The sequence below is a fragment of the Cimex lectularius genome, unplaced genomic scaffold, assembly GCF_000648675.2.
Source record: "Cimex lectularius strain Harlan isolate CLEC.00 unplaced genomic scaffold, Clec_2.1 scaffold47, whole genome shotgun sequence".
NCBI classification, from domain to species: domain Eukaryota; kingdom Metazoa; phylum Arthropoda; class Insecta; order Hemiptera; family Cimicidae; genus Cimex; species Cimex lectularius.
In genome coordinates, this window is record NW_019392686.1 from 1247284 (window position 1) to 1273153 (window position 25870).

General features: G+C 33.4%; 2 protein-coding genes across 3 annotated transcripts in view; one reads left to right on the plus strand and one right to left on the minus strand.

The window, feature by feature from the left end:
* Nucleotides 1–25870, plus strand: part of LOC106661167 (open rectifier potassium channel protein 1) — a 66518-nt gene that overhangs the window by 38389 nt on the left and 2259 nt on the right. For both annotated transcript variants that reach the window (XM_014384407.2, XM_014384405.2), the window contains exons 2-6: nt 13187–13486; nt 24080–24280; nt 24433–24554; nt 24766–24979; nt 25041–25660. In XM_014384407.2, coding sequence (XP_014239893.1) covers nt 13345–13486; nt 24080–24280; nt 24433–24554; nt 24766–24979; nt 25041–25660 — 1299 coding nt within the window. In that variant the 5' untranslated portion in view covers nt 13187–13344. The remainder of the gene's footprint in view (nt 1–13186; nt 13487–24079; nt 24281–24432; nt 24555–24765; nt 24980–25040; nt 25661–25870) is intronic.
* On the minus strand, nt 9706–20339 carry LOC106661168 (UPF0587 protein GA18326). The gene is made up of 6 exons (XM_014384408.2): nt 20228–20339; nt 20050–20133; nt 19846–19984; nt 16498–16613; nt 16291–16428; nt 9706–9837 (listed from the first exon to the last, which is right to left on the minus strand). The coding sequence occupies exons 1-6, from the start codon at nt 20231–20233 to the stop codon at nt 9721–9723; spliced, it is 600 nt and encodes a 199-aa protein (XP_014239894.2). The 5' UTR covers nt 20234–20339; the 3' UTR covers nt 9706–9720.

Consider the following 25870-nt stretch of genomic DNA (forward strand, 5'->3'; position numbering starts at 1 on the left):
TGACGGTAGATGTGGTACTCAATATTGCTCTATCGGCGTTTTCAAACTTCACATTCACGCCAATACTACATACTATAAAACAACCATATTTCCTCGAAAAATCGGGACATGTCACTCAGGTACCCGCTGCTGTACTCACGCACGATTCTTTTATCGGGTGGCATTACTACGGGCTTTCTATATGGAACCAAGGAATTGCACTTTCAATTAGGTGGAAAAATCGAGCAACCTTTCTCTACAAGCAGACACAGGGGTTTGACCCAATAGCAAGTGTCCGTGTGTCAACCTCGCATGGCATATTTTTAATCGGGTGAGGATGACCCCTCTTCTGCGAGTCACATTCTGCCGATCCGGCCCACCGATGATTCCACTTTTTTAATCATGATTTTTATTGCATTTTAGCGACATGGCCGCATGCCTTTTAGTTACCTCCAGACCTATGTCGCCTGGTACCCAGAGACACCCACCGTTTTGCTGAGTCGCTCCAATAATTTATTATTGGACGTTATAATGATTTCACACGATACATATCAAAATTGACCAAAAGCTATTTATTCTGCAGAAATGACTTTTACTAGGCTTTTAAATCAGAGTCGATTAAAATTTGAATTCACAAACTCGGTTTTTTTTAAAAATGGGGTATGAAACAGATGGCAACTTCTCGTTTATGAAAAGAAAATCGTACCTATTTACATAATTGTTAACTTTTTGTAAACATGCTAGCATTTAACTTTTAGGCTAAATTAAAAAGTGACATCACTTACCTATTATTTTCCAAACTGTTGATATATCTTATTTACCCAAAACCTAAAAATAAACGTGTTTTAAATGTTAGAAATTCACCAATTCCTACGCTACCGAAGGAGCTTTAATGGCACCGGCAACTGTTAGCATATTTCCACTTCTAAGAAAATCTATGTAGGCTTTTCTCAGTAGTCGATTCCACTAATTTACAAATTAAATGTTTTAATGACACAAGGGCGGCAGGACTCAACATAAAAGCACGCGTGTCACTAACTTGTCGTGTACGATAATTGAAGGTCTAATTGTAAAACTGTTTTTCTCTGGGCACCTTAAACATTTAAACGTTATCCTTTTTTTCTTAAAGGCTCATATTTATCATAATACCGGCATGATGGTACATGTCAACGTAGCTGGTTTTAACGCGATGATCACACATTTTCAAAAGTATGTATCAAAATTTTCACATTTACAAGGTCCGTCTACTATCAACAATTTTAGCCTTTTTCTTGATCTACAACATCATTGAGAAATCATAACAACCGTCTGGCAATAGCCCATTGAAATTATGTATGATAGTACTTCTTCCGATTAATTAGGAATAATTCGTGACGTTTTTGAAAGAAATATAAAACATAAGTTTAAAAATTAATAGTTTGGGGACCGCGGTAGCCGAGTTGTTAGCATGAGAGACTCTCACGCCGCGGTCGTGGGTTCGATTCCCACCGTCGCCTCTGGCCCTTTTTTCCCGATAACCCCCAATTTGAACACACAAGAATTCGTACTATGGCTAATATGCAAGATCATAAGGCCAATAAAAAAAATAAAAAAATTAATAGTCCTCATTTGGACAACACTTTGGTGGTAAGTGTATAGTTATTAACAATGAAGGAATTGCCAATTTGTCATGCCAAAAAAACACTGTTTGTAGATTTGTTTAAAATAAATTATTCCGTTTCTTTCCACCTTCACTAAAACAATAATAAATTATTAGAAAAAACCAAATCTCAAACTCACACATAAACCAAACCATGTAGAAAGTTTTTTTTCCGGCAAACTACATTGGTTCCCTAAATTATTTTCATGTCTTTCTCGCCTTTTATTCCTTATCATTTCTTTTCATGTTTCTCCAGTTATGTTATACAATATATCGGCAACCAGCTCTAGCTCTCTCTCTCTCTCTCTCTCTCTCTCTCTGCTTGGCTGCTGTCCTCTCTCTCTCTCTCCCGCTCTCTCTCTCTCTCTCTCTGCTTGGCTGCTGTCCTCTCTCTCTCTCTCTCTCTCTCTCTGCTTGGCTGCTGTCCTCTCTCTCTCTCTCTCACTCTCTCTCACTCTCCCTCTCACTCTCTCTCTCCTGTTTATCCCATTGCTAGCTATACCTCAGAGCCACGTATATTCTAGATAAAATAACACAAATAACAACCGGATACACAAAAACATAATAAATAAATCAAAATAGCCTGGTTAGCAATCACTCTAATCCGGAGAACTTGATATTCCTCGGGGTAATCGGGGATAAGCCCTTCTATGCAAGAATATATATTTTTCTACAAGAAAATGAAAAACCTCTAGCTTAAAAAAGTTTTTTTTTGCATTTGTAAGCCTGTTTTAGCAATGCAATTTGACTACATTATAAAAATCTACAGGTTTAATTTTGTTTATGGTTATAATTTTACGGAAAAGAGGTATTAAACTTAGAAAACTTATTTGCCCTTTGTAAGATGTGGTTTTGTAAACGCAATTTGACAAAATAAATTATTGAAATCAAACTACACCGAGCTTATTGTTACCAGTTTTACTCTTTTAGAACGCAATTTGACATTTACAGGAAAATTTAATTTCTAAGAGGAACGGTGTAAAAATCAAATCCTTTTCGGAACTTTTAATTGTTCATAAATTGGACAAGAATGTATCATTTCTTTAATTGAAGATTTTCAGAAATATTTTGTTTTAGTCCCCCAGAGCGTTTTCTTTTTGATTTCATAGGTGTCTTGGAGATGTTTTTTGTTATCTACCAACTTTGATACACTCTGGATTTGAGAATTTATTGGGTAATATAAAGGGTGGCCTTTTTATATGGCCCGGATAAATTTCTCTTGAACCAATGACGCTATAAAAATACGTATTTAATTTTTATATTTTTTAGTCTAATTTTAAAATTTTATCATTTTTTGGAGAAAAATTATACAGGTACCTCAGTCCCAGTTCAACTTCAAAATTTCAAATACGACCCTGTACAACGTGACACATCATTTTAAAGGATTTTTTACGCTGAAAACAATGGTGCAATTGGATTTTAAATTTGTCAAAAAATGGCAAAGTTATGGCAAAAAGTTTGAAAGAACGCATTTCGTTTGTTTCGTTGTTAATTTCAATAATTTGCTTCTTCACTAAAGTAAACATCGTCCTTATTGTTTACATTCTGTAATTGTTTGTTAAACTCGCGTTTTGAGAGCAAATCTTAATTCTTGAAAGTAAATATCAGTTGTTGTTCCATCACCAAGAAACCGGTAGCGTAATTTTGATGAAGAGCTGAATATTTTTACTATATGTTCGCGAAAATCCGAATCCACTTTGCGAAATGTAGGCAGGGTTTTAGATTCTTTTTAAAAAGTTGGTTCCTACTCACATTAAGTTTATCATTTAATGTGAGTAGGAACCATCTTTTTAAAAAGGATTGAACTCCACACTCACCCCATCATTTATAATTTCTATGGGTTTTAGATTTTTCAAAAAATAAAATTAGAGATGTACTCCGGACTTACAATTTTAAGCCATATCGCTCTCATCTTGTCCATGGTCTTCGGGGACGATGATTTTGCCAGGCGTCTAACTTTCCTTGCAGAAATGTCGATTTGGGAGGTTGATGAAAATGTTGTTACATACACCCTATGGACTGATGAATCCACCTCTAATGGCACACTAAACTGTTGGAATTTTCGAACGTGGACTGAGGAAAATACGAGAATTTTATAGTCATGTCATCATCAAATGGTTCACAGTATTAACCTTTGGTGTAGATTTCTCGGAAATAAATTAATTGGTCCTGATTTCCACGAAAATAATTTAAATGGTGCTCAGTTGGTCAAGTTTTCAGGGAGGTTTCACAAACACTATTAGATGATGTTCCTTTGCAACAACGACGAAGAATAATTCTCCAGATTGATGGATGCCCCACACAATTCTTTGCAAGTGAGACATTATTTGAATAGTCCCTTCCGGGATAGATGGATAGGACTTCATGGCCCGATTTGGCCTCGTACGTCACCCGATTTAACTCCACTTGAGTATTTTCTGTGGGGCCATTTAAAAAACAGTGTCTACGCCAATTATAACCCGGCAACCTCAGTTGAAGAACTGCGGCAAAGGATAGAAAATGCTTGATCCATCTCCCCCAGACTCTATCGCTCTGAGAAGAGTGGTTAAAAAGAGTAAATCTTTGCATATGAAGAAAATGAAATGTGATTAATAAATAGCAAACCAAATTTTTTTTCCAAACTTTGTTCCATTTTTTGACCAATTGGAAATTCCATTGCACCATTGTTTAACGCATAAAAAAATCTTTAAAACGATGTGTCAGGATGTACATGGTCGTATTTGAAGTTTTGGAGTTGTACTGGGCTTTAGGCACCCTGAATTCTTTTCCTCCAAAAAAGATAAAAATTTGAATCTAACCTAAAAAATATTAAGCACGTAGGCAGTTTTTTTAGGATAGTGTCATTGGTTCAAGAGAAATTCAGCCGGACCATCAAAAAAGGAAACACCATATCCTTCAATTAATACACTATATTATACATATGCCAAGCTTTCGGTTCTATATTGTACTCAGTTATCATAAAAATAACGAGGTAAGAAAGAATAACAGTCAAAGATTTAAAAAAAAAAAAAATGAAAACACCTCCCTATATCTTTCAAATGTGAGAAGAGTGCAGATAGGCCGGGATTGCGAATATAACAAAAAAGAAAAAGGTCAAATAATTCGTCATTTTTTAAATAAAAAAACACTGACGACATTTAATAGCCCAAAAATTAAATGTGTGGTGTTTAGTGACCGTTACGTGATGATTATTTGGAGGTCGTGAGATGCGGTCTGGTGTGACGTAGGCTTAGAAAAACATTTTCTTTATCGTGCCAACGTTTCGAGCTTTATTGAGATCATCATCTTCAGGGCTCAGTGTTTGTTTTTCGTGTAGATGTGTCATTTGTCTGTCGTGTTGGGAGGCACGACCTTCAAATAATAAACAAAAATTCAAGTTTTGACATGTTTTTATTATTTGTCAATTTTATTGAAATGTACGGTTTTATTTATATAAATATCTGGTAATATGATTCTGAAAAGTTATATCTCTGGTCAATTATATATGTTTTAAGTTGTGAATTTTTTTTTTTAATTATTGGCCTTATGATCTTTTGCATATTAGCCATGACGAATTCTTATATATGTTGTTCAAATTGGGGGTTATCGGGAAAAAAGGGCCAGAGGCGACGGTGGGAATCGAACCCACGACCGCGGCGTGAGAGTCTCTCATGCTAACCACTGGCTACCGCGGTCCCCAAGTTGTGAATAATGTATCACATTTTCCGACAGCTTGGAAGCTTTATTTGTGTGCTTAATAAAACATTTTTTTGCCAGTTATTTAAGTCAATTTAAATACGAAGACAAACGTGCCAGAATAAACGATAGATCTAAATGTATTTATATGGTATTTAAAATAGCTTTTTGTCGAAAGTTATGTTTTGTTTAAGAAAGCAATTCGTTATGAAAAAGAGAATACACTAGGCCTATTGGAGAAAAATTTTAATGGGCCAACATCTAGTGAAAAACTTCTAAAAGTCTTAAGGTCGAAAAGTTGAAAAAGAACGAAAAAAAGAAAGAAGAAAAGAAGTTGAAAAGAAAAGAAGAGTCTGGACCCGCTTGACTTTCCTGTCTCGCTGGTCTCGAAATACACTAGACATTTCAAACTCGTTGCTTTCTCTTTAAAATATTAAAAAGGTTTTGGCTGACGTGTGAGAGAAAGAAAGAGAAGGATACGATTTTAACGTTGTAGAAAAAGAAAAAGATAGGAGGAGGATAAATGCAACGTTTTAGTACATTTTTTCACTTATCTATTTCTCAATTTAAACTTTAGAAAACCATGTCATATTACATCGCTGGAAAGAGGAACAAAACAAGTCTAATTTGAAATTTATAAACATTTGATGTCAGTACTTATTCTAATCAGGAAATTAGCTTTTTTATGTTTTTGTTTGGATTAAAATTTCGAAAGATTTTCAGCGAGGGCTGTATCTTTTTTTAACATAGTATTAAGAGAGTTAATCGTCAAATGGTGTGAGCTTGCGAAGCTTAAGTTAGCCCCAGATAAATGCCAAACCCTAATGCTCAAAGGGAAAATGGGTAAACCCCTCCTAGAGGATAAACGAGTAAAGCCAAGCTATCAAGTCAAGTACTTGGGAGTAATATTAGGTGATAACCTGAACCCGATACACCAGGCTTTTAAAATAAGGGAAACGACAAGAAGTGAGTACAATAGATTGAGCGGAATAGCGAAAGTGGAATATGGACTTAGCACAAAAGCGCACTCCACAATCTATAAAAGTGTCTTCCTCCCAATAGCAAGTTATGGTTCAGCCGGCCAAGCGACTACCGAGCAAAAGGAAAGCTATAATAGAGCAAAATCAACGAATAGCTCTTATAAGAATCACAAAAGCGTATAGGACGACGTCAACGTACGCCATACAAGTAACTGCCAACCGCCAATAGATCCTGTCCATAAAGAAAGGGTGGTCATCCACCAAGGAAAACTGAGACAATTTACATAGGAGCAAGCCAAGGAGAAATAGATTTGTTCCGAAGCACCATGGGAAAGGAGACGAAAGAGTACCTGGGAAAGATGACAAGGGCATCAAGGCAAGAGAGATCGACAAACAGCAACACAATTTTTCCCCAGAGTTGAAAGGAGACAAAAAGCAAAATGGCTAAACCCCGACTACTGGACCACCCAAATAATATCACATGAAAACTCCGGAAAGCTATCTCCATACATTTAAGAAAAAAGACAGCCCTTTATGCTCCGTTTGCAGCACTGAAGAAGACGCCGAAAATAAACTCTTCAGCTGTACCAAATTCAATGTAGAAAGAGAACGTTTGCGAATGACCATCACCCTTAGCAGAATGGCCGCCTAATCTCCATAAATTAGTCTGTGATACCAAATCATTTGCAGCACTGGAAGACTTTGCCTCAACTACGCTTAAATGAACAAGTCCCCATTTACCGTTTTATTACCGTTATTTATTTATTGCATAATTAAACATAGGTTTAGGTTTAGGGTTCCGGGCTGTTTTCCTCTTCTTAGTTAGAAAATTTTATATAATATAAATATATAGAAAAGAAAATCACGAAAGTATAAGTGTGCAAGGAGAAACCAGCAAGGGAAGACCTTTTGTTTTAGGTTTTAAAATGAAAATATTGTTCCCTTGAAAACCGACCAGCGGTCTCGCCTGAAGAGATATTTGAAGTCCCTTAGATTTATAAATTCGATTAAATTAAAGCGTCTGTCCGCCGGTATGGGGTCTTCCTCAGATACGGCGGGGTGGTGGAAAGGGAAAATTTAAACAGCTATTTAAGACCAATCGAATAATAAAAAATCGCTAAAAACGGATTACAATTCGCAAAGTTACGTAAGTTGTTTTTATCGTAAGATCTCTTCTATCTTATTCCCATCTCTCACTGTTTTTCGAGAGAATGTCCAAATCAAATTCCAATTAATTCTTTTCATGGTTAAACTTAAGTTGTTTTAATCAGTCCTTCTCAGGGCTAACCCCGACTTAAATTGAAGTAAGTGCCGACGGCAATTTCAATTCAGGAAATCTTGAAATCGACGAAGATTTACAGGGTTAAGATCATAAAGTCATTTATGAATCAATGTATGCAAAAATGAATTCAGATCTCATACACAGAAACTTTCAACATATGTTTTTTGACGGACCTGGCGTGAGCGGTACGACATTTTGATACAACTGTCTGATACATTTCTGCAGGCAGTTGGGCAAAAAAGGTTGCAACCATTGCTTAGGCAGGAATAGCGGCACTTCTCCCATATGAACTCCTGTCCTGACATAAAACATTCGGGTTACTGTTAAATTTAGTAGAAGGCCGAGTCACACTGAACTGGACACGTAAAATGAAAAAGGCCAAGAAACAGATATTTTCATCTGAGGTGAAGCGTCCACGATTCCCCAAATACTCATTAGCCACTATGGGTAGGGACATTTAGAGATGTTTTTAATAACGATGCATGACGCATTTGCTGGGAAAATTTTTATACTGGGTGGTGACTTTCGATAAGTTTTACCAGTCGTAAAAAAAAAAGATCAGGAAACAAATTAATAAAACATGCTTAAAAAATAGTTTGTTATGGAATAGCTTTTAGTCAAGCTCAATTGTCAAGAATATGCGTGCAAATGGAGATTCCATTGAATTCTCAGATTGGTTATTAGATATCGGAAATAATATCATAAAAAACTTTTAATTGAAGAGTTTTATCGATTAGATTTATCTGAGGAAGAAATGAGTAATATAGCCGCATTAGCAGCTAGAAATGATGAAGTGAAAAAATCATCTTATTGCGAAACGATTACCAGTGGAAATAGTTAAGCGTGTTTCCATAGATCATGCTGAGTCTCTAGCTTGTGCAAAGCCGACAATGAAAACATAAGTTTAGTTTCCCATTGAATATTTACAATCAACGACAGCTTCGGGTTGAGAAATTTATTTATAGGGGACGGTTTTTGTAATGGTACCCGTTTGATAGTAAGCAAAATTGATAGAAGGATACTACGTTGACGTAGTCAACTACTATAAAAAGTATCTTTGTTCATTTTTCCTTGCTAATTAACAACTAACTTTTAAGCTGCAGCTGTTTTAATAATTTTCTTCTTGTAAGAAATAAACTGCTCAAAAATGAATAGGGATATTGCCAATTTTGTACTATTTACTTTTCTTAGCACTTTTATTGTTATTATAAATTGCATTAAAATTTAATAGACATAATTGTTCTTTACTAAAGGCAAATTTAATTAAGGGATTTTCAAAAATAAAAGGTTTCAATTCCATAATTTTGTTTGTTGGGCACAATAATGTTTTTAAATAATACCGTAATGTCCTCTTTAGCTAAAACCTCTGTGCACCTGTTAGGCATAAGGGTGTCACTAATTTCATAAGGAATTTCATTTTATAGATGTTGCAACATTGCACTCAGTTGTTGCAGGTCAACTGGCCGCGGATGGTGATCGAAAAGCCTCTGCAACGCGTCTCACATGTGCTCAATAGGATTGAGGTCTGGAGACAATGGGCAGATGGGAAATTCGCAGGTTTCCTAAACACTGATGGACAACTCTGCCTCTGTGAGGTCCAGAATTGTTATCCCTGCCAACGAGATCTTTAGTTTGAGGGATGTATTCCGCGATAATTTCTTGGATATAACGGATGGACTCCAGTTCGTCCTCTAGTGTAAATCCCAGCCCAGACCGTTACACCGTCTCCTCCAAACTGCACTAAAGGAAACACAAACTGAGGCATTGTACGCATCCCCTGTTCTCGGTAGAATCTTCGGCGCCTGCTATCACTATACAGACAGAAACGCGACTCATCAGTAAACATAACAGTATTCCAATTGTTCTTCGCTTCTAGGCGCTCGCTGCATCATATTCTACTGAGCTGCTGGTGGCGGGCTGTTGCTGCACGTCGTCTCAAAGTGGCATACATTATGAAGCCAAATTGAGACCATGCCAAAACATCTTGCCCTTTATTTAGGATCTGGCGTGCACTTTGGAAAGGGTTCCGTCTTGCTGCATTGACGATATTTCTGTCCTCCCTTAGCATGATAATGCGCTGAGTTCAACTACCAGGCCTTCTATTGGCTCTTCCAGTCTCTCGGAATCCTGGCTAAAGCCCGGGCGACCATATGAGAAACGACACGTCAACGACCTCTGCGATATCCACTTGCCCGGTGACTTCGATGACTCATTCTCGCAATAATTTTGCGAACTTCTCGTTCAAGATGATGTCCTTCCATGATAAAGAGAAAACAACTGAACTAAAATGGAAAAAAGATGTTTATTTACAAAATGAGTACTATTCATATTTACTATTCTAGTAAATGCGCTATTAAAAATGAGGATTAAAGTTTGTTTGTTTTTGGTTTGTATTTTCTATGTTTAATCCAACTAAATAGAATATATCGGTTAATTTAATTAAAATTAAAAGAATAAGAATAAAATACAAATATCCTTATTCATTTTTGATCAGTTTACAGGAAAAAACCTGGTTTCTACTGGTGTATAGAAAATAAGGCAATTGCCTTTAAGTTGTGTCCAGAATTTTTATCTCGACTGTTCCGTTTATTTTAACTTTATCGCTTTGCAATATATGTCAGTGCTCAGGTTGAAAGTCTCATTATCAATGTTGTTTACCGGAGATCGTCGCTTTGAAAATTATTACACTTTCTATGTTGTTTCAAAAGTAAAAAGTGTTTATCGAAACAGTTCGACCATTTGCAAAAGTAGGACGTGAATGAAATTGATTGTACGAAAACGTATTTTTTTTCGATTTTTCTTATATATAGGCCAATGCAATTAACCACACGTTATCGCGATGAAAACATGTAAAAAAATCAACTTTAAGAAAATGTCATTTGACAAGATAAGGGTCATTCAAACGTGCTTTTTATTACTGTATTTCTTCCAGAAGTTGGCGATTTGAAAATAATAGCAGTATACATTATTATTAATTAAATACGTTTAATTTATCAAAGTAAAAGAATTAATTTTTAATGAACTTTAACACTTCTTTTATTGACCTATTTGCAATAATAATTAAATATTCCCAGAGGGCTTCTCAATGAGCACTAGAAGCAGAGAAAATTCAGTAATTTACATAAATTTTTAAGTAAATATATTTTATCTAGAATAGGACTTTTTGTACATTACAGAGAACATTAACCATTCCTCCTGTTGAAAATTTGTTGGTTGTGGGACCAAGGTTGGATCGCTGGCTGCAGGTGAAAAACAGGCTAACAACCTTCGGGGTGGAAATATTTTCTTTTCAGGGACAATAAGCGAATCTCATTGGGAAGATGAGGACAAAAACCATTTATATGGATATGAATATCCAATGGAAAAGTCCAAATCTTATCTGTAGATCTGGACAAAACATGCCCAGGCTACCCTGTCACCACCCATGACCCGCCAACGATCCAGAACCCAACCCCATCCCACCACTGCGTTCCCAGGTTAGTTAGTTTTAGTAGGTAAATTGAGTTTTATTTATCTTCGGCCTATATTTCACCCATCATGCCAATGAAAGCTGGTGTTCCACAAGGAAGTATCCTAGGCCCAATCTTCTACGCCATCTGCACTGCTGATATACGCACATATCCAAACACAAACACAACTATGCGGATGACACTGTAAACTTATCAACACATTCCTATCCTATCCTAGCCACAGAAGCAATCCAATATTTGAACCTCATATCTACTGGTGCAATCGTTGGTGGATCAGGTTGAATGAACAAAAAAAGCCAACTTGTAGCCTTACCTTTTGGCTTAAATGTCAAATCTACCTACCAGTGCATATTAATAATAAGACAATACCACCATCGAAACAAACATAAAAAACTAAATGATTACAAAACACTCATCAGACCTATTTGAACTTAAGGAGTTGAATGGTGGGGCCCAGCCAAATAATCCAACATCAACAAATAAATATTTCATACAAGAAGACAATCATTAAAACTCAGCTACAGCTTAAAAGTTAGTTTTTAATTAGCAAGGAAAAATGAACAAAGACACTTTTTTAAATATCAGTAGTGGGCAGCATAAGAACCTAATTTCTGAAAATTTTCAACCATCTTCAGCTGACGATTAGTAGAACCAGTTAATAATTGAATTATTATTTAATTTAATTTTAATAAAGTTAATTATTATTTAATAATATTTAAAAAAAATATTTGGCACAATAAAATCACTTTTATATATATACTATATACTTGAAACTAATTATGACCAAGACAAATTTGAAGAAATTTTGAAAGAAAATTTTGTTATTTTAACTAGACTTGGGAGTCCTAAAGCTAAAAAAGAAAGAGGAATTAGAAAATTAAACAAGAACTCATCTAGGGGAGTAAAAAATATTTTAAGAAAAGTTTACGACCAGTCATTGTAGGCAAGGGTGTTTGTGTAAACATTGTTAATAAAGAAAAACAGGGAAAAGCAGATACAGTTTAAACCATAAAATAAAATAACTAAAACCACTATGGTGGCTGAGTGGTTAGGGTGTTCAACTTGGGTTTACCACACTTGCGGTTCTGGGTTCAAATCCCAAAAATGATCATGCAATTTTAATCAGTAATAATATCTTGAAATTTTCTCCTGAGTCATGCAGGCTAATGGACTTACGTTTTGATGCTTACTGATCATACTACTGCCAAAGTAATCACAGATCAATCCAGCAAGATAGACCAAGATAATCAGTACAGATCAAAATATGTTAAAAGTATTATCAAGTGGTTTACTGTTGCTAACAGTTCCTAACTTCAAAAGATTGGTATATTTTAGAAAAACAAATAAGGAAAAATACAATTCAAGAAATATGGAGCAGAGTGAGTCAATATTGACCGAGGGAAAGAGGTCCTTGGTTGCACAATAAAAATATACTTTTGATAAAATATTTTAAAAAATCTTTCTAATAATTTATTTTTTTATATGTATTAGTAATTTGGTAATATTAACTTTTATGACTTTCTAATCAAGAACAAAGAACGTAAATAAATCTTTCTGTTACAGTTTTACTTTATCGTTATTTTTGAATGCATTATTTTTAAGGCTTTAATTTTTATTACTTTAAGTTAGATGTATTATTGTAAATCATTTTAAAATGAGAGCACAAAGATTGACTATAAGATGGATAGAGTTTATCAATCAGAGGTCAAAACTATAGTTTATAGCTTGGTCATCTCTAATCATCCCTCCTGGTTAAAGGAAAGGAAACGATTGACAAAATATAACACAAACAGATTAGAGATGCTGAAACATATCTGAATCAGAATTACTGAAAATGACCGAATTAAATGTTTAATATATCACACAATATCTCACAAACCTTTGTGGTTATTAGACATGCGATAAAAATACATTATTATTTGCACATTATTAATAATTTGACTATTTATAGTTAGATTGTATTGAGAGCTTAAGCACTTTGCATAAAAGCAGAAAATAAATTATTAAAGAAGAAAATATTAACAATTAAAAGCAATAAAATTTAATAAGCTTATCCTCGTTGAAAATTTTCTTTTTATGAAATTACTTATTTTCAGTTTGTTTAAATTAACTCCAACGATTTTGTACAGTATTTAAACATTGGCCATTTTGTTTTTAACAGGGCGTCGTTCTTGGTCTTCTCGGTTGGGCACCGACAGGAGGCTAAGCACGAATGAAGAACGATGGAGATCAGCAGTGACGGGGAAAAAGAAAATTCTTGCCCTTATTTTGACACTTGACAATATTTGAGATCGCGTTGAAATCGGGGTGTGGCGGAAAATGTCAAAGACAGAATGGTTAGTTTTGTTCCTCCTGTTCATCGCTTACCTTTTCCTCGGTGCGAGCATATTCTACAAGATAGAGAGGGATCTTGAAGAGGAGAAGAGAGGCCAGGCTGAAGCTGACCAGAAGTACCTCAGAGGTATGCCTTAAAACGTATTTATTCAAATAAATATATTTTTTAAACTTTCTTAAGTCGGTTAATAAATAAATTGTGTATGTTCAAGCTAACGTTGTTGAAATTTTAAACACATTAACATAAATCATTAAGTATATTATTACTTTGTGCTAAATTAGAGTCCTGAAAGTTTTGTAAATTTTAATTTGCACTGTTGTAAACGAATTTGTAGAAATCTGATGGTGTAGGGCCACTGAATGTATTATCGCGACTAACAATTAAGATTAAATCATTCATAACAAACCAATTATCAATAGATTTTCTCCAGACTAGAATTTTCTAATTTAAGAAAGAAATCAAATCTCAATTACAATAAATTAATTCATCAAAATAATTTTACAAGTCAATTACTTATGATAAACCAAGTGCAACTTGTATTTAATTTTAAATGTGTAAGGACACACTACTTCACTAATCCTCACTCGGGTTAATACAACTTTTCAAAGATTTCTACAAATTCGTTTGTCTATGAGACCCACACCATTTTCTCATCATAATTACTGTGATCTGAATATTGTCAAACAATTTTTGTTTGTTTTTGTTTTAAACAAACATATTTGTTTACTAAACTCCCAATTAAACTTATTATACTGCTATACTCATTATGAACATTAAATTTCACCTTTTTTTTTACTACTTGGTACTTAAGAAAATAAATTTAAAAAATGCATAAAATTATGGAATTGCAATAAATGTTCTATTGAGATACAAATTGTAAAGATAAGAAGAACAATATTTACACTAATTGAATGGACACAGTGGACTCTGAGATGCCGTATTCAAGAGGAGACAAGAGGTTTTCAATTAATCTGCGAATTATGTGGGTTAGCCCAATCTTACAAGTATTGTAATGGGCGTATTACTTGAATTTGTTGACTAATAAAGTTGACCTTATTTTTTCATGGAAAAACCGAACATAGCAGGAAAAAACTCTTGCAATGCATTTAATTGTAAACAATCTCAATTCTCAGCAATTTATTAGCAATTAGATAAGACATTTTATTCTTCAACCAAAAAACATTTTTTATAAATCTTCTTTTCAGAGAAAGCATTGGTAAAAACATTGTTTAGACTTGAAGCAACATAGAAAGTTGACAAGATATTATTTTTAATCTAAATTTTGTTTAATCTATAAAAACATGAAAACTGCTTGTCCCACATCAGCTTTCATCCAATAGCATTCTTCAATAAAAAAGGTAAATTGTTAATGAAAATGATGGAGTGTAATATTTCATATTGCAACGGTATAACTGATTTACCTCCCTACTTAACATACAGAGCTAGTTTTGGTATGAGTGTTTTTGACCGGATTTTGTCAACCAAATTGCTAGATTTAAAAATTGTTAATTCATCACATTTGTTTGATCATAAAACATGCCTTGTACAATGAAAACAGGTTTAGATGGCAATATAAATACCCTGCATCATGCTAAGCAAAACAAAAATTTGAATGTTTCCCACATTATTTATAATAATGTGATATATTTATAATACTAATAAAAGGAGGGAAAACTCAAAAGGTGGGGTTGAGATAGGAAGGTGGTGTCCGAGAGGATTGAGGTCACGATAGCTCAAGTGGTAGAGCAGAGGCGTATCTAGCTGAAGATCGTGGGTTCGAATCCCGCTCGTGCCATTGACTTTTTTATCTCAACTAAACACCTTAATTAATTAAGGTTTTTATTATTATAAGGAACTTGTGAGAGGCTATAAATACCTGATATCAAATTTGTTATACTCTCATGACACAAATTCTGGAGCTCTACATCGGAATCTATTAAATCCTATAAAGTATACAGTGCAAGATTTAAATATGCTACAAAAATATTCACTCAGATCTTTAATACACTGTAAATATGTGGTTTGAAGAAAGTTGCAAAGAACTAAAAAAAAAAATAAATAAATAAAATAAAATAAAATAAAAATAAATTTAAAAAACTGCTGGGAAATAGTGAATAAACACACCCTAATTATGTATTTTAAATTAATTAATTTTTTTTTAATTTTTACAAGGGTTTGCAATAGCGATGGTCATATCAACCCCCAGAGTGTTGGCGTTTGTGAAAAAAAGCCCGTTTGTAAGTATGTTGGGTTCGAATTCTGTGGCCCTGCATTCGGGAACTTTCCCTTACAGAGATGATTCCATAGAAATTATGAATGATGGAGTGAGTGTGGAGTTCGATCCTTTTTTTAAAAAAAGGAGATGATTCCAAGTGGATGGAATAAATAATTTTCTAATAGAAAAGGAATATATATTTTAAATCTACCATAATTTACATTCATTTTTTTTCTTCATTTTGAAAAATTGTGTATAAAAAATTGAATATATATGATAGAAAAAAATGGCATGATACTGTCATTGACATTTTGGTTTATATGTTGGTAGAGGTGAATAATTAGTTTTTAAAAATCCCAATGGATTATAAAAATCAATGAATTCTGGATTTTAAAAGCCAGGGTAAAATATTCTACAATAATTTAGCTTAAAATTTAAAATTTTTGAATAGCTAATAAAAATAATTAGTTTTTATTTTCTTACGAAAATAAAATAAAATCAATCACATTAAAATAATATATGCAGTTTATTACCAGAAAGTGTATAAATGTAAATGAATATTTTTTCCATTTCCTTATATTGTGTATCATGAATGAAACTATACTGAACTGAAAAAAATTATAGTTAATCAAATAGTGTTTAACTAGACACAAAAGAAAGAAAAAGTATAAATCAGTGAAATTAAACAGACGAAATAGGAACTTCATAATCTCACAAATTTAGACGAAAATTCATCTATGCTGACTGGATTGTTTGTCTTTTCATCGAACCCAACCCAGGCATTTGATTCTTCTGTGAAATCGATATCATTAAAGACTGAATTTGATTCGTCATTCTTTCCTATCCAACCGTTCTGCAAATTAAAAAGAATTAAATACATAAATAAAAAATAAGTTCATGATATAAAATGTACAAAATCTACCAGCGGATCAAAATCTACAGGCTCAACGCCCCTGCAGTCGAACGCTACCAAGGTTACATCCTTGACACTCCCACTCTCACCAATATCTATTGGTTTGATTGAGTCTTTGATAACATCTACAAAAGAAAGAAAACAATGACTTTCCTCTAGTTTAAAACTGTGCAAATACCTCAAAAGTGTAATAATAATGTTTGGTCTACTAGTCATTACATTTATCTCATTTATCTGAAATGATGACAAAATGAACAAATTTTTTTTAAGGAATGGCAAAAAAGATTTAATAAGTACATAAAATTAACACAGAAAAATTATTGACCAGTGAAGATTAACTGACGATTGGGATCGGGTATGTGGTCCTAAATGAAGTAGTCGTACCTTTTTTGCCAAGCTTTAGGCCTTTTATTAAGCCTTCCTCAGGGTTCTACGGGAGGATAAACATAATTATTTTAATGGCACAGCCTCACAATAAAACAATGTTTGCGATGAACTTACGGATACTTAATTTAAAAAATAAATAAATAAAAGCTTCAGATATTTCGGTTGTCCAACCCCTAACTTGGAACCAACAAGTTGGAAGTTAAACCCTCCTGTTTGACAGAAATTACTTCACTTTACTTTCCTTTAAACATAATTGAAAATTTCAATCTGAAGGTTAGGAGTGGGAAAAAGAAATAAAGCAAAAGTAAAAGTCAGGGGTTCAATACAAAAACAACCAAAAATTGAACTGATTTGTTAAATACTTTCTGTATAACCATGCATTCCTATCAAAATTTACAATATTTAAAGTACAATTAATTAAGGTTTTCAGTTGAGATAAAAAAAGTCAATGACACGAGCAGGATTCGAACCCACGATCTTCGCTTGATGCGCCGCTGCTCTACCACTTGAGCTATCGTGACCTCGATCCACTCGGACACCAACTTCCCATCTCAACCACACCTTTTGAATTTTCCCTCCTTTTTGCCATTTTTCAAATGTCATATAATTGGAGCTCAAGTGGTAGAGAGCGGCGTATCTAGCCGAAGATCGTGGGTTCGAATCCCGTTCGTGCCATTGACTTTTTTATCTCAACTGAAAACCTTAATTAATTGTAAGATATTAATTGGTCAAGCGGACCACGAAACTAGTGAATTTAATATTTAAAGTATTTTCTTTTTTGGCAATTATTTACCATTGCTTAGGTTCTTGATATTAAGCAACTTCTTATAAAGTTAGTAAGAAACATTCAGCTAAGAAGTGAATCGCATTTGCCAGAGAGTTACTAATTTCTACCTCTATTCTTAAAACAGGGCTACCTTTTACCAAGAAGGAGTAGGTGACTCCTTATTTTGAAGAACCAACGAATTTTCAAAAGAGATAATCAGGTTTCACTTCTAGGGTCAAAATTAAAGAAAGAATCTTCATGGTTCAAATATTTGTATAGCATTTGTATAGCAGAAAATGTAATGAAGACTTCACCAAGTAGACATCCCAGAAGTTAGATTTGGTATTTGATGTAAGTCTTTTATACAGTTCTGGCCATGAATGATTGAACCAATAGCAATCCCAACTGATGATCCCCTAAGCTGTGACAATGGAGAAACAGTGGGATAATTTATTACTTTAAAAAAATAGGTGAGGTGGAGTCTGAGTGTCTACCGAGATTTCAAGGTAAAATCCATAATTACTTCTTGGGAAAATATACTGAAGGTATGAGAACAGTTTTTTAAGCAAAAAAATCTCAGCAGTTGGGACCTTTGAAAATTCAAAATTTAACTAACATAACAAACCACAGGCAAACTACATTAAAGAAAGTGCATTAAATGTAGATTAAACATTACCAGTTCCAGTTTTAACAAATAATAAATGTTCAAGCCTGTTAAGCAGTGCCCCACAGGTATTAGGTATTTGGTCCCATCTGTTATATCATTATACACCCTAATACTATCATCACACATAAACTGATGATACTGCAATTTCATCTTCTAACTTGGAAACTACCCAAGCTACCTCCAACATATTCCCTGAGCTTATCAAATCCTTGGTGGAAAAAATGGCTAATAGACAATCTACACAACACTTATTCAAAAATTTAGTTTTTAGTTTACATATAAGTAATTTACAAAAAATATTTTTTGGAAGGATTATTTTTTGTAAATTACTTATGTATGTATCTTTGGATGGCAATTGTACCATCAGGTTTTCCATGTTTAGGTTCTGATGATGGGCCGTAAGCACAAAGTGTCCATGTAATACACAAAATAAATAAAATATTTCAACCATGGACAACTTGGGATTTTTCAACCTTTTGAATAATAACCAAAATAGCTTAAAAAGGAGCCAAGTGGGCAAAACGCTAAAATTTGCATAGTTGAAATACCCTCGTTTTAAAAAAAATCTGCCAAGGGGCAATTATTAATTGGATTGTGTGACAATTACAATTTCTCTGAGAGACAATGAATAAATTTTGTCACGTGGGTAGTACATTTAGATCAACCTAGATTGTAGAAAACAATTTTTTACTTCTATTCTAGAAGGGAAAAGTAATGAGGAGATCGACCAACATGCACTTTAATCAATGTAAAAACATCTTTTAATAATCCTAGGAGAAAGCCAAGTTGCTAGAGCAACGGCAGATTGAGCTGAAGGTTGTGAGTTCGAAACCCGCTTATGACACTAACTTTTTCATTTCAACCAAGACCTTACATACAGAGAATAATTAATTGAAGGAAGTAATTTGGTCAGTCAGGTCACTAAGCTTAATGGATATGCAATACTGTTGATTTAGTCAATACTTCTGTTTCCTCATTAAAACGTCAGCTACTTTATATATATATATATATATATAATTCCTAGTTGTAATTATATAGACAGGGTGTTAATTAAATCTTTATGTTTTTTATTTATAAGGATTTTATCGTCTTTTTTGTTTTTTGTTGATGTATAGTATAGTGTTCTATTCTTTATACATGTTGAATTAGTTATAAGCATTGTTTTTATTTTTTTAAATATTTTTTTTAAAGAAATGGGTTTTTGACCCATAAAAAAATAATTTAGCAAATAAATAATTTTGCACTTGTTGGATTTTCATCGGCAGTTTTTCAAATTGCTCACTTGTAGTGCCTTTCTAGTATATTTGACCAGAAGACTCTTGGTTTATTTTGTACGGAACTCGTTCTTTCATTATTTTATTTTAATTAATTGTTTAGTCTTCATTAACACTTCCACTAACTAATTTTGCTATTTATTTTGAAAGATTTTTCCCCTCATCAACTCATTTTTTGAGAAACAATACACACAATAATGATGATTGTACGAAGGAGTACAAAACTAATTCTAGATAATAAATAAATATAAAAACATTTGTACCCAAGGTGGCAAAGTTTGAGCAGAATTTGCACTTCATCTGAAAATTGCATGTTGAATGGCCTTTCTTTCCTTCGATCTGTTCATTTTCGTTGATTGAGTGCCAGTTCTCGTCTGTTTCATTGCACTGTGTGCACTTGAGCTGGACAAAAACAAACAGAAAAGTTTATCACATTTGAATTTCAATTTTTATAATTCTTTGTTTACCTTGAGATTCCAGTCGAACTCTGGTCCGCAGACTGACAGCCGGCTAATGTTTTCTGCCAGGAAAGAAACTTTCAGCGCTATTTTCTGTAATCAACTCCAAGTTTGAATTAATTCAATTGTCTGGCCTAAAGATATATATATTTTTTTTATAAAGATGGAAAATCGAGCACATACTCACCACCATCACTGTACAGAAATAAATGTCAACACTTCAAAAAGTTCAAAATATCAAAACAATCGACGTTATCAGATATGCACGTGTAAAATGACAACAAAGATAAAACAACATGTAGTCTCGATTAGGAAGGGCGTGTCGCGGTTATAAGAGATTCTTCATTCTTCTTCTATTCTTCAAGATAATAATATTTAAATAATTAATAATAATAAAATTTTAACAATAATTTTTCCCCCGAGCGCATGCGAAATATAACAATACACATTCAATAGCATTCATACAAATAAATATACCTATATATATTGCATTCATTTTATTTAGTAGATGGACTACTATTCCTCCATCGACCTGCATACAATAACTAACTAATCTAATTGGGATCGATGGGATACTTTTATAAATATTCTGTCATCGTCCCAAGTCACGTACACAGATTGAGGGGCGATAGGGATGCTATTTCACCTTCATCCCTTCCCCATTCACTCTAATAAATACATTCACTCATAGATAATACATGTTTTGAAATTCCCCTAAGGAGCAGAACAGGGGATTCTGAAACTCGCTACTGTAAGCCATTCTTAAATCCGGCGGCTTGCCTACACGCTCCCTGTATGGAGACAAGGCATGACATTCCTCTATTATGTGGGACACATTGAGCAATCTTTTTCCGCATAAGGGACACTGTGCAGGCTTTGGAATAAATTTTTTGTTAGTTATATTGCATTAAATGATAGAATTTTAAAATTAAAAATAGTTTTAAATAGTTTAAAAATAATTTAAATTTGTATTGAATAATCTCAGCCCATATTGATATTTCTTTAGATTTTTGAAATGACAGTATTAATTTGGGAAGTTTAGGGGCCAACAAACTAGCTGAATCTACCTGACTTCTGTGTGTTTTTATTTCTTCACCTGGTTTTTCATGCATATTTTTTAACCTGCAGCTATTTGGGTGTCTTGGTCTGTTACTGTCCCTGCTTTTATATGAAAACTAGGTAAATATTAGCCTCTTAATTTGTACCTCAGGTTATCAACTACAAAATAGATATAAAACATACAATACATTCACATCATCATAATAGAAGGTCTGGACATATTCACTCCCCCAGAGAGTTCGATATTTCTCAGGGATTAAATTTTTGTAATCATAAAGTTATAAATTAGTTATTTTAATCTATTATTAAAACTAAACATGGGTAGCTGCTAATTGTCAAATTGAAAACAATGGCAAAATTGTTTAAAAAAAATTTTTTTACAAACTTTTTTAACAGTATTTATTTATTGTTATCTGTACAATAATATACATTGAGCAAATAGTGTAGTTATGTACAAATCTGACAGATCTGTCAGGCCAGGATGCTTCACGGTGAGGAGAGAAACCAGCTTGTGCTGGAAATCTCTTTTTTTAATTGGGGGTAATAAAAGGTCACAAGGCCATCATCATTTTAAACGGCATGGAGGATTGTAAGGGTTGAGGAAAGAGTTAGTGCTAGTGAGATAGGGTGGAGGGATAGTTTAGAGTGAAAATTGAGGAAGAGAGTTCAGATAAGAGCTTTCACAAATAGGATTTTAAAATCTTTATAGATCATTTCTTTGGTGAAATAGAACGGAGCATTGAAAGTATGGGAGAGAAGTTTAGATTAAAATGATTGAATTTGTTGGATATTGAATGTATTTGACCACAAACAATAATTGGATCTCAGTATGGTCTTTGCTATTTCTTTGAAGAAAGACTCAGTCCCAACATTGCCAAGGGCTGTAACTACTTCTCAATCTATTTGCTAAGAAATTTAAATCCTTTGATAAAAATTTAAAGATGTCAGTTTGTAAACATCTTTAAATATGTTTGCCCTGTTGATGACCTTTTTCGATTTTTGAGATAATTTTTTTAATGCTTCTTTTAAATTACATCAAAACTTATTTTAAATGTTCTGCATTCAAATAAACATAATTTTTTGAACAAATATTGATTTAAAAAGTTCCTTTGAAGCCAAAATTGTAACAAGTTGGTATTCTTTTGAATTTGATTTTTCCCAAATTCAATTTGAGTGGACTGAGGTCATTCTTAGAGACTTTAAATTTTTAACAGGTAGCATTTCATGACTAAATAATTGATATTGTGCCTCAGCTCAAGAAATTTCAAAACATGAGTACATTTAATATTCTGAAATTATGATTATTCGGAAATTGTGAGGCGTAGTCTGGTGTGATGTAGGTTTCAGAAAAATATTTTCTTTATTGTGCCGTTTCAATCTGTATAGAGATCATCTTCAGAGCTTGGGATTTACAAACATTGTTTAAATTTAACAAATACATGTAGGATGTGGAAAAAAAGTGAATTTATACAATGCAAAATATATTTTTTTATGTTTAATCAAAACATCTTTACTCACTTAAAGTGTTTGTCTTCTGTGTAATTGTGCCATTCTTGTGTGTCATGTTGAGTGCCAATGAGATATTGAAGTTTTATGTTTATATACGTTGAATTTTGAAGGAGTGGATAAGGAAGTCGGTACAGAAAGCCATTTTTGTATAAGGAGTCGGTTTCTTTGAGGTTTTGAGGTGGAAAGAGCCGACGATGGGAAAAAAACATTGGTAATGGTTCAGCCAGATTATCCTTTCAGGATTATATAGACAGGGATAAGTGGGAAAAGGAAAGCTAAATAGTTGAAAAATTATACTATGTAAAAATGTTTGATTTGTGGAATATGATGTTTTTCTAAACCATACAATTATATTCTTCTCTTCACTGCAAGTAGATCAATAAATTATAGATTCTAAAATGGCTTGCATATTACTATTGTTGTGTAGAAATGATCTTAGGACATATTTATTTGTCTAATTGTAATTAATATTCAGTTTGAAATGCTCCAATTGTTAATAGGTTTTTTTAATATACCAGATAGTCCATTTTAACCTTTGATTTTAGCTTAGTAAATAACTTCTGTTTTCTAAAATAAGTTTGGCGGGGAAGATCCAGATTATTGTGTTAATTTTTCAAATGTCACCAATGACTGTGTGAAAATGTTGTACATAAGATTTTTTTGCCTATTTCAATCTTTAAACTGGCAAAATATTTTAAAAACTTGTTTTACCACTAGTAAAAACAAAAACTGAAATAAATATAAGGAAACTACAAAACCTGTTTGGCATTTATTTTATTTTTAAATTAATGTACATACTCAATGTTTTACCTATGTTTTAGTTGAATACTATTTTGTAGTTCACTAGTTTCGTGGTCCACTTGACCAATTAATATCTTACAATTAATTAAGGTTTTTAGTTGAGATCAAAAAGTCAATGGCACGAGCGGATTCGAACCCACGATCTTCGGCTTGATACGCCACTGCTCTACCACTTGAGCCATTGTGACCTCGATCCACTCGGACACCAACCTCCCATCTCAATCACACCTTTTGAATTTTCCCTCCTCTTTGCCATTTTTCAAATGTCGTGTAATCAATTTGATTCTCGGCGACAAATGAAAAGACCACGGAGAGCTTTAGTGAAGTATACTTTATTTTAAACTTATTAAATTCACTAGTTTCGTGGTCTGCTTGACCAATTAATATCTTACAATTAATTAAGGTTTTCAGTTGAGATAAAAATGGCAAAAAGGAGGGAAAATTCAAAAGGTGTGGTTGAGATGGGAGGTTGGTGTCCGAGTGGATCGAGGTCACGATGGCTCAAATGGTAGAGCAGCGGTGTATCAAGCCAAAGATCGTGAGTTCGAATCCTGCTCGTCCCATTGACTTTTTTATCTTAATTACTATTTCGTAGTTTTGTTAAATAGAATGATTTTAATTAAGATGTAAGATATTGAATGTTCAAATCTGATTAACATTTCTTTTTCAGAATTACTGACAAAGCAGTACATGTCAATCAATAACGATGTGACTGTGAATGATCTGGCGATGAAACTTTCCGTCTATTGCAAAGATAATTTTGCCAAAATACTTGAAGTTGAAACAAACTCAACTGAAGTCGAACCCGAGCCATACACATGGACATTTTACAATGCTTTCTTTTTTGCTTTAACAACACTCAGCACAATTGGTAAGTCTTAAATGCACTAATTTTTTTCTATTAAGCATAATTTTATTTTGTTTATTTGTGCTGCAATAGGTGCAATAACAAGGTATTCATTTGTTTGTTGCTTGATATCCTTTGAATATTGTTCAAAATTTGATTTATTTTAATATTTTTAGGTTATGGGAATTTGAAACCATCAACAGATATGGGAAGGATCATTATGATTTTTTATGCTTTATTTGGCATCCCATTTAATGGGATTGTCCTGGCACAGATGGGTGAATTTTTTGGCTCTGTTGTAAGTTGTCAATATTTTCCCCTCCTTGCTTAATTTTTTGTCTATATTTACATTTTGTTTTGAAAATTTTCGAAAATATTACAATTGATTGAATTTTTAATCTAATATTTTGCCTCCTTGCTTAATTTTTTGCATAAATATTTACATTTTTTGGAAAATTTCAAAAATATTACAATTGATTGAATTTTTAACCTAATTTGTTTCATTTCAGTTTCTACGTGCACATCATCGATATAAAAACCATGTTTACGTTTCAAAAATAAATCTATTGCTTGATATTCTTATATATCTTATACCAGGAATGGTAATTTTTATAATTGCCCCAACATTTCTATTCCAATATTTTGAAAATTGGACCTTCTGCGAAAGTATTTATTATGCATTTGTCACATTGACCACAATTGGTTTTGGAGATTTAGTTGCTGGTAAGGTTTAGAATTTAGAGAATATTTATTCAACTCAACTGACGTGACTTTTTTATTTCAGGTCAGTCGACAGACGATTCTCCAGGGGACACAGCTTACAAAATATTCCTTCTGATATGGATCATGTTTGGCCTGGGGTATCTTGTCATGATTCTTGGCTTTATTGCTAGAGCGATGAAATCAAAAAAGCTCAACAGAATCGAGAGAAAACTTGCCAATACATTAAAGCAGACACATAATAAGATCTGGCATGAGTTCATCGAAGATATAAACTACCTAAGAAGAGCTCTTAATGAGACTTACATTAATAAAGTCAAACCTATCTACAAGGATAAGAAACCGCTTTTGAATGAAAGGAGACTTACGGTATCCATGCCGGATCTCACAGAATGGCCACAGCTTAGGCGAAAGTCAGAAATAGAACGAATGCAGGACACATATGAGAGGATAGGGGGCATTAGGAGAAGAAGGGCGTTTTCAGAACATGATAATAATTTCCAAGTGGAGGAAAGTCTCCCTCGGGTTATGTCGGAAGGAGCCCTAGGCGACATTGACAAAATAGCTACTTTCAGAGATAAACCTAGACCTTCTCTAGCAGCCATCGATCATGAGACGGAAGAACTTCTGGCAAACATTGTGAACCAGAGAAGACTTTCAGTTTATGAAGATCCAACAGATAATGTAAGTGTGTAATAGATTTAAAACCATTGTATAACATCTTTAAGTTGTTAAACGGTTGTCAGAAATTCGATCGGTCAGTCGCATGCTGAATTGCAAATTTTCTAAAGATTTATTATCAACTTTAAAAAAAATCAATCTATTGTATTGTTCTCAGCTAGCAACTCCACAATAAAATGAATGTACAAAATCATTTTATTTAAATACGTTCGA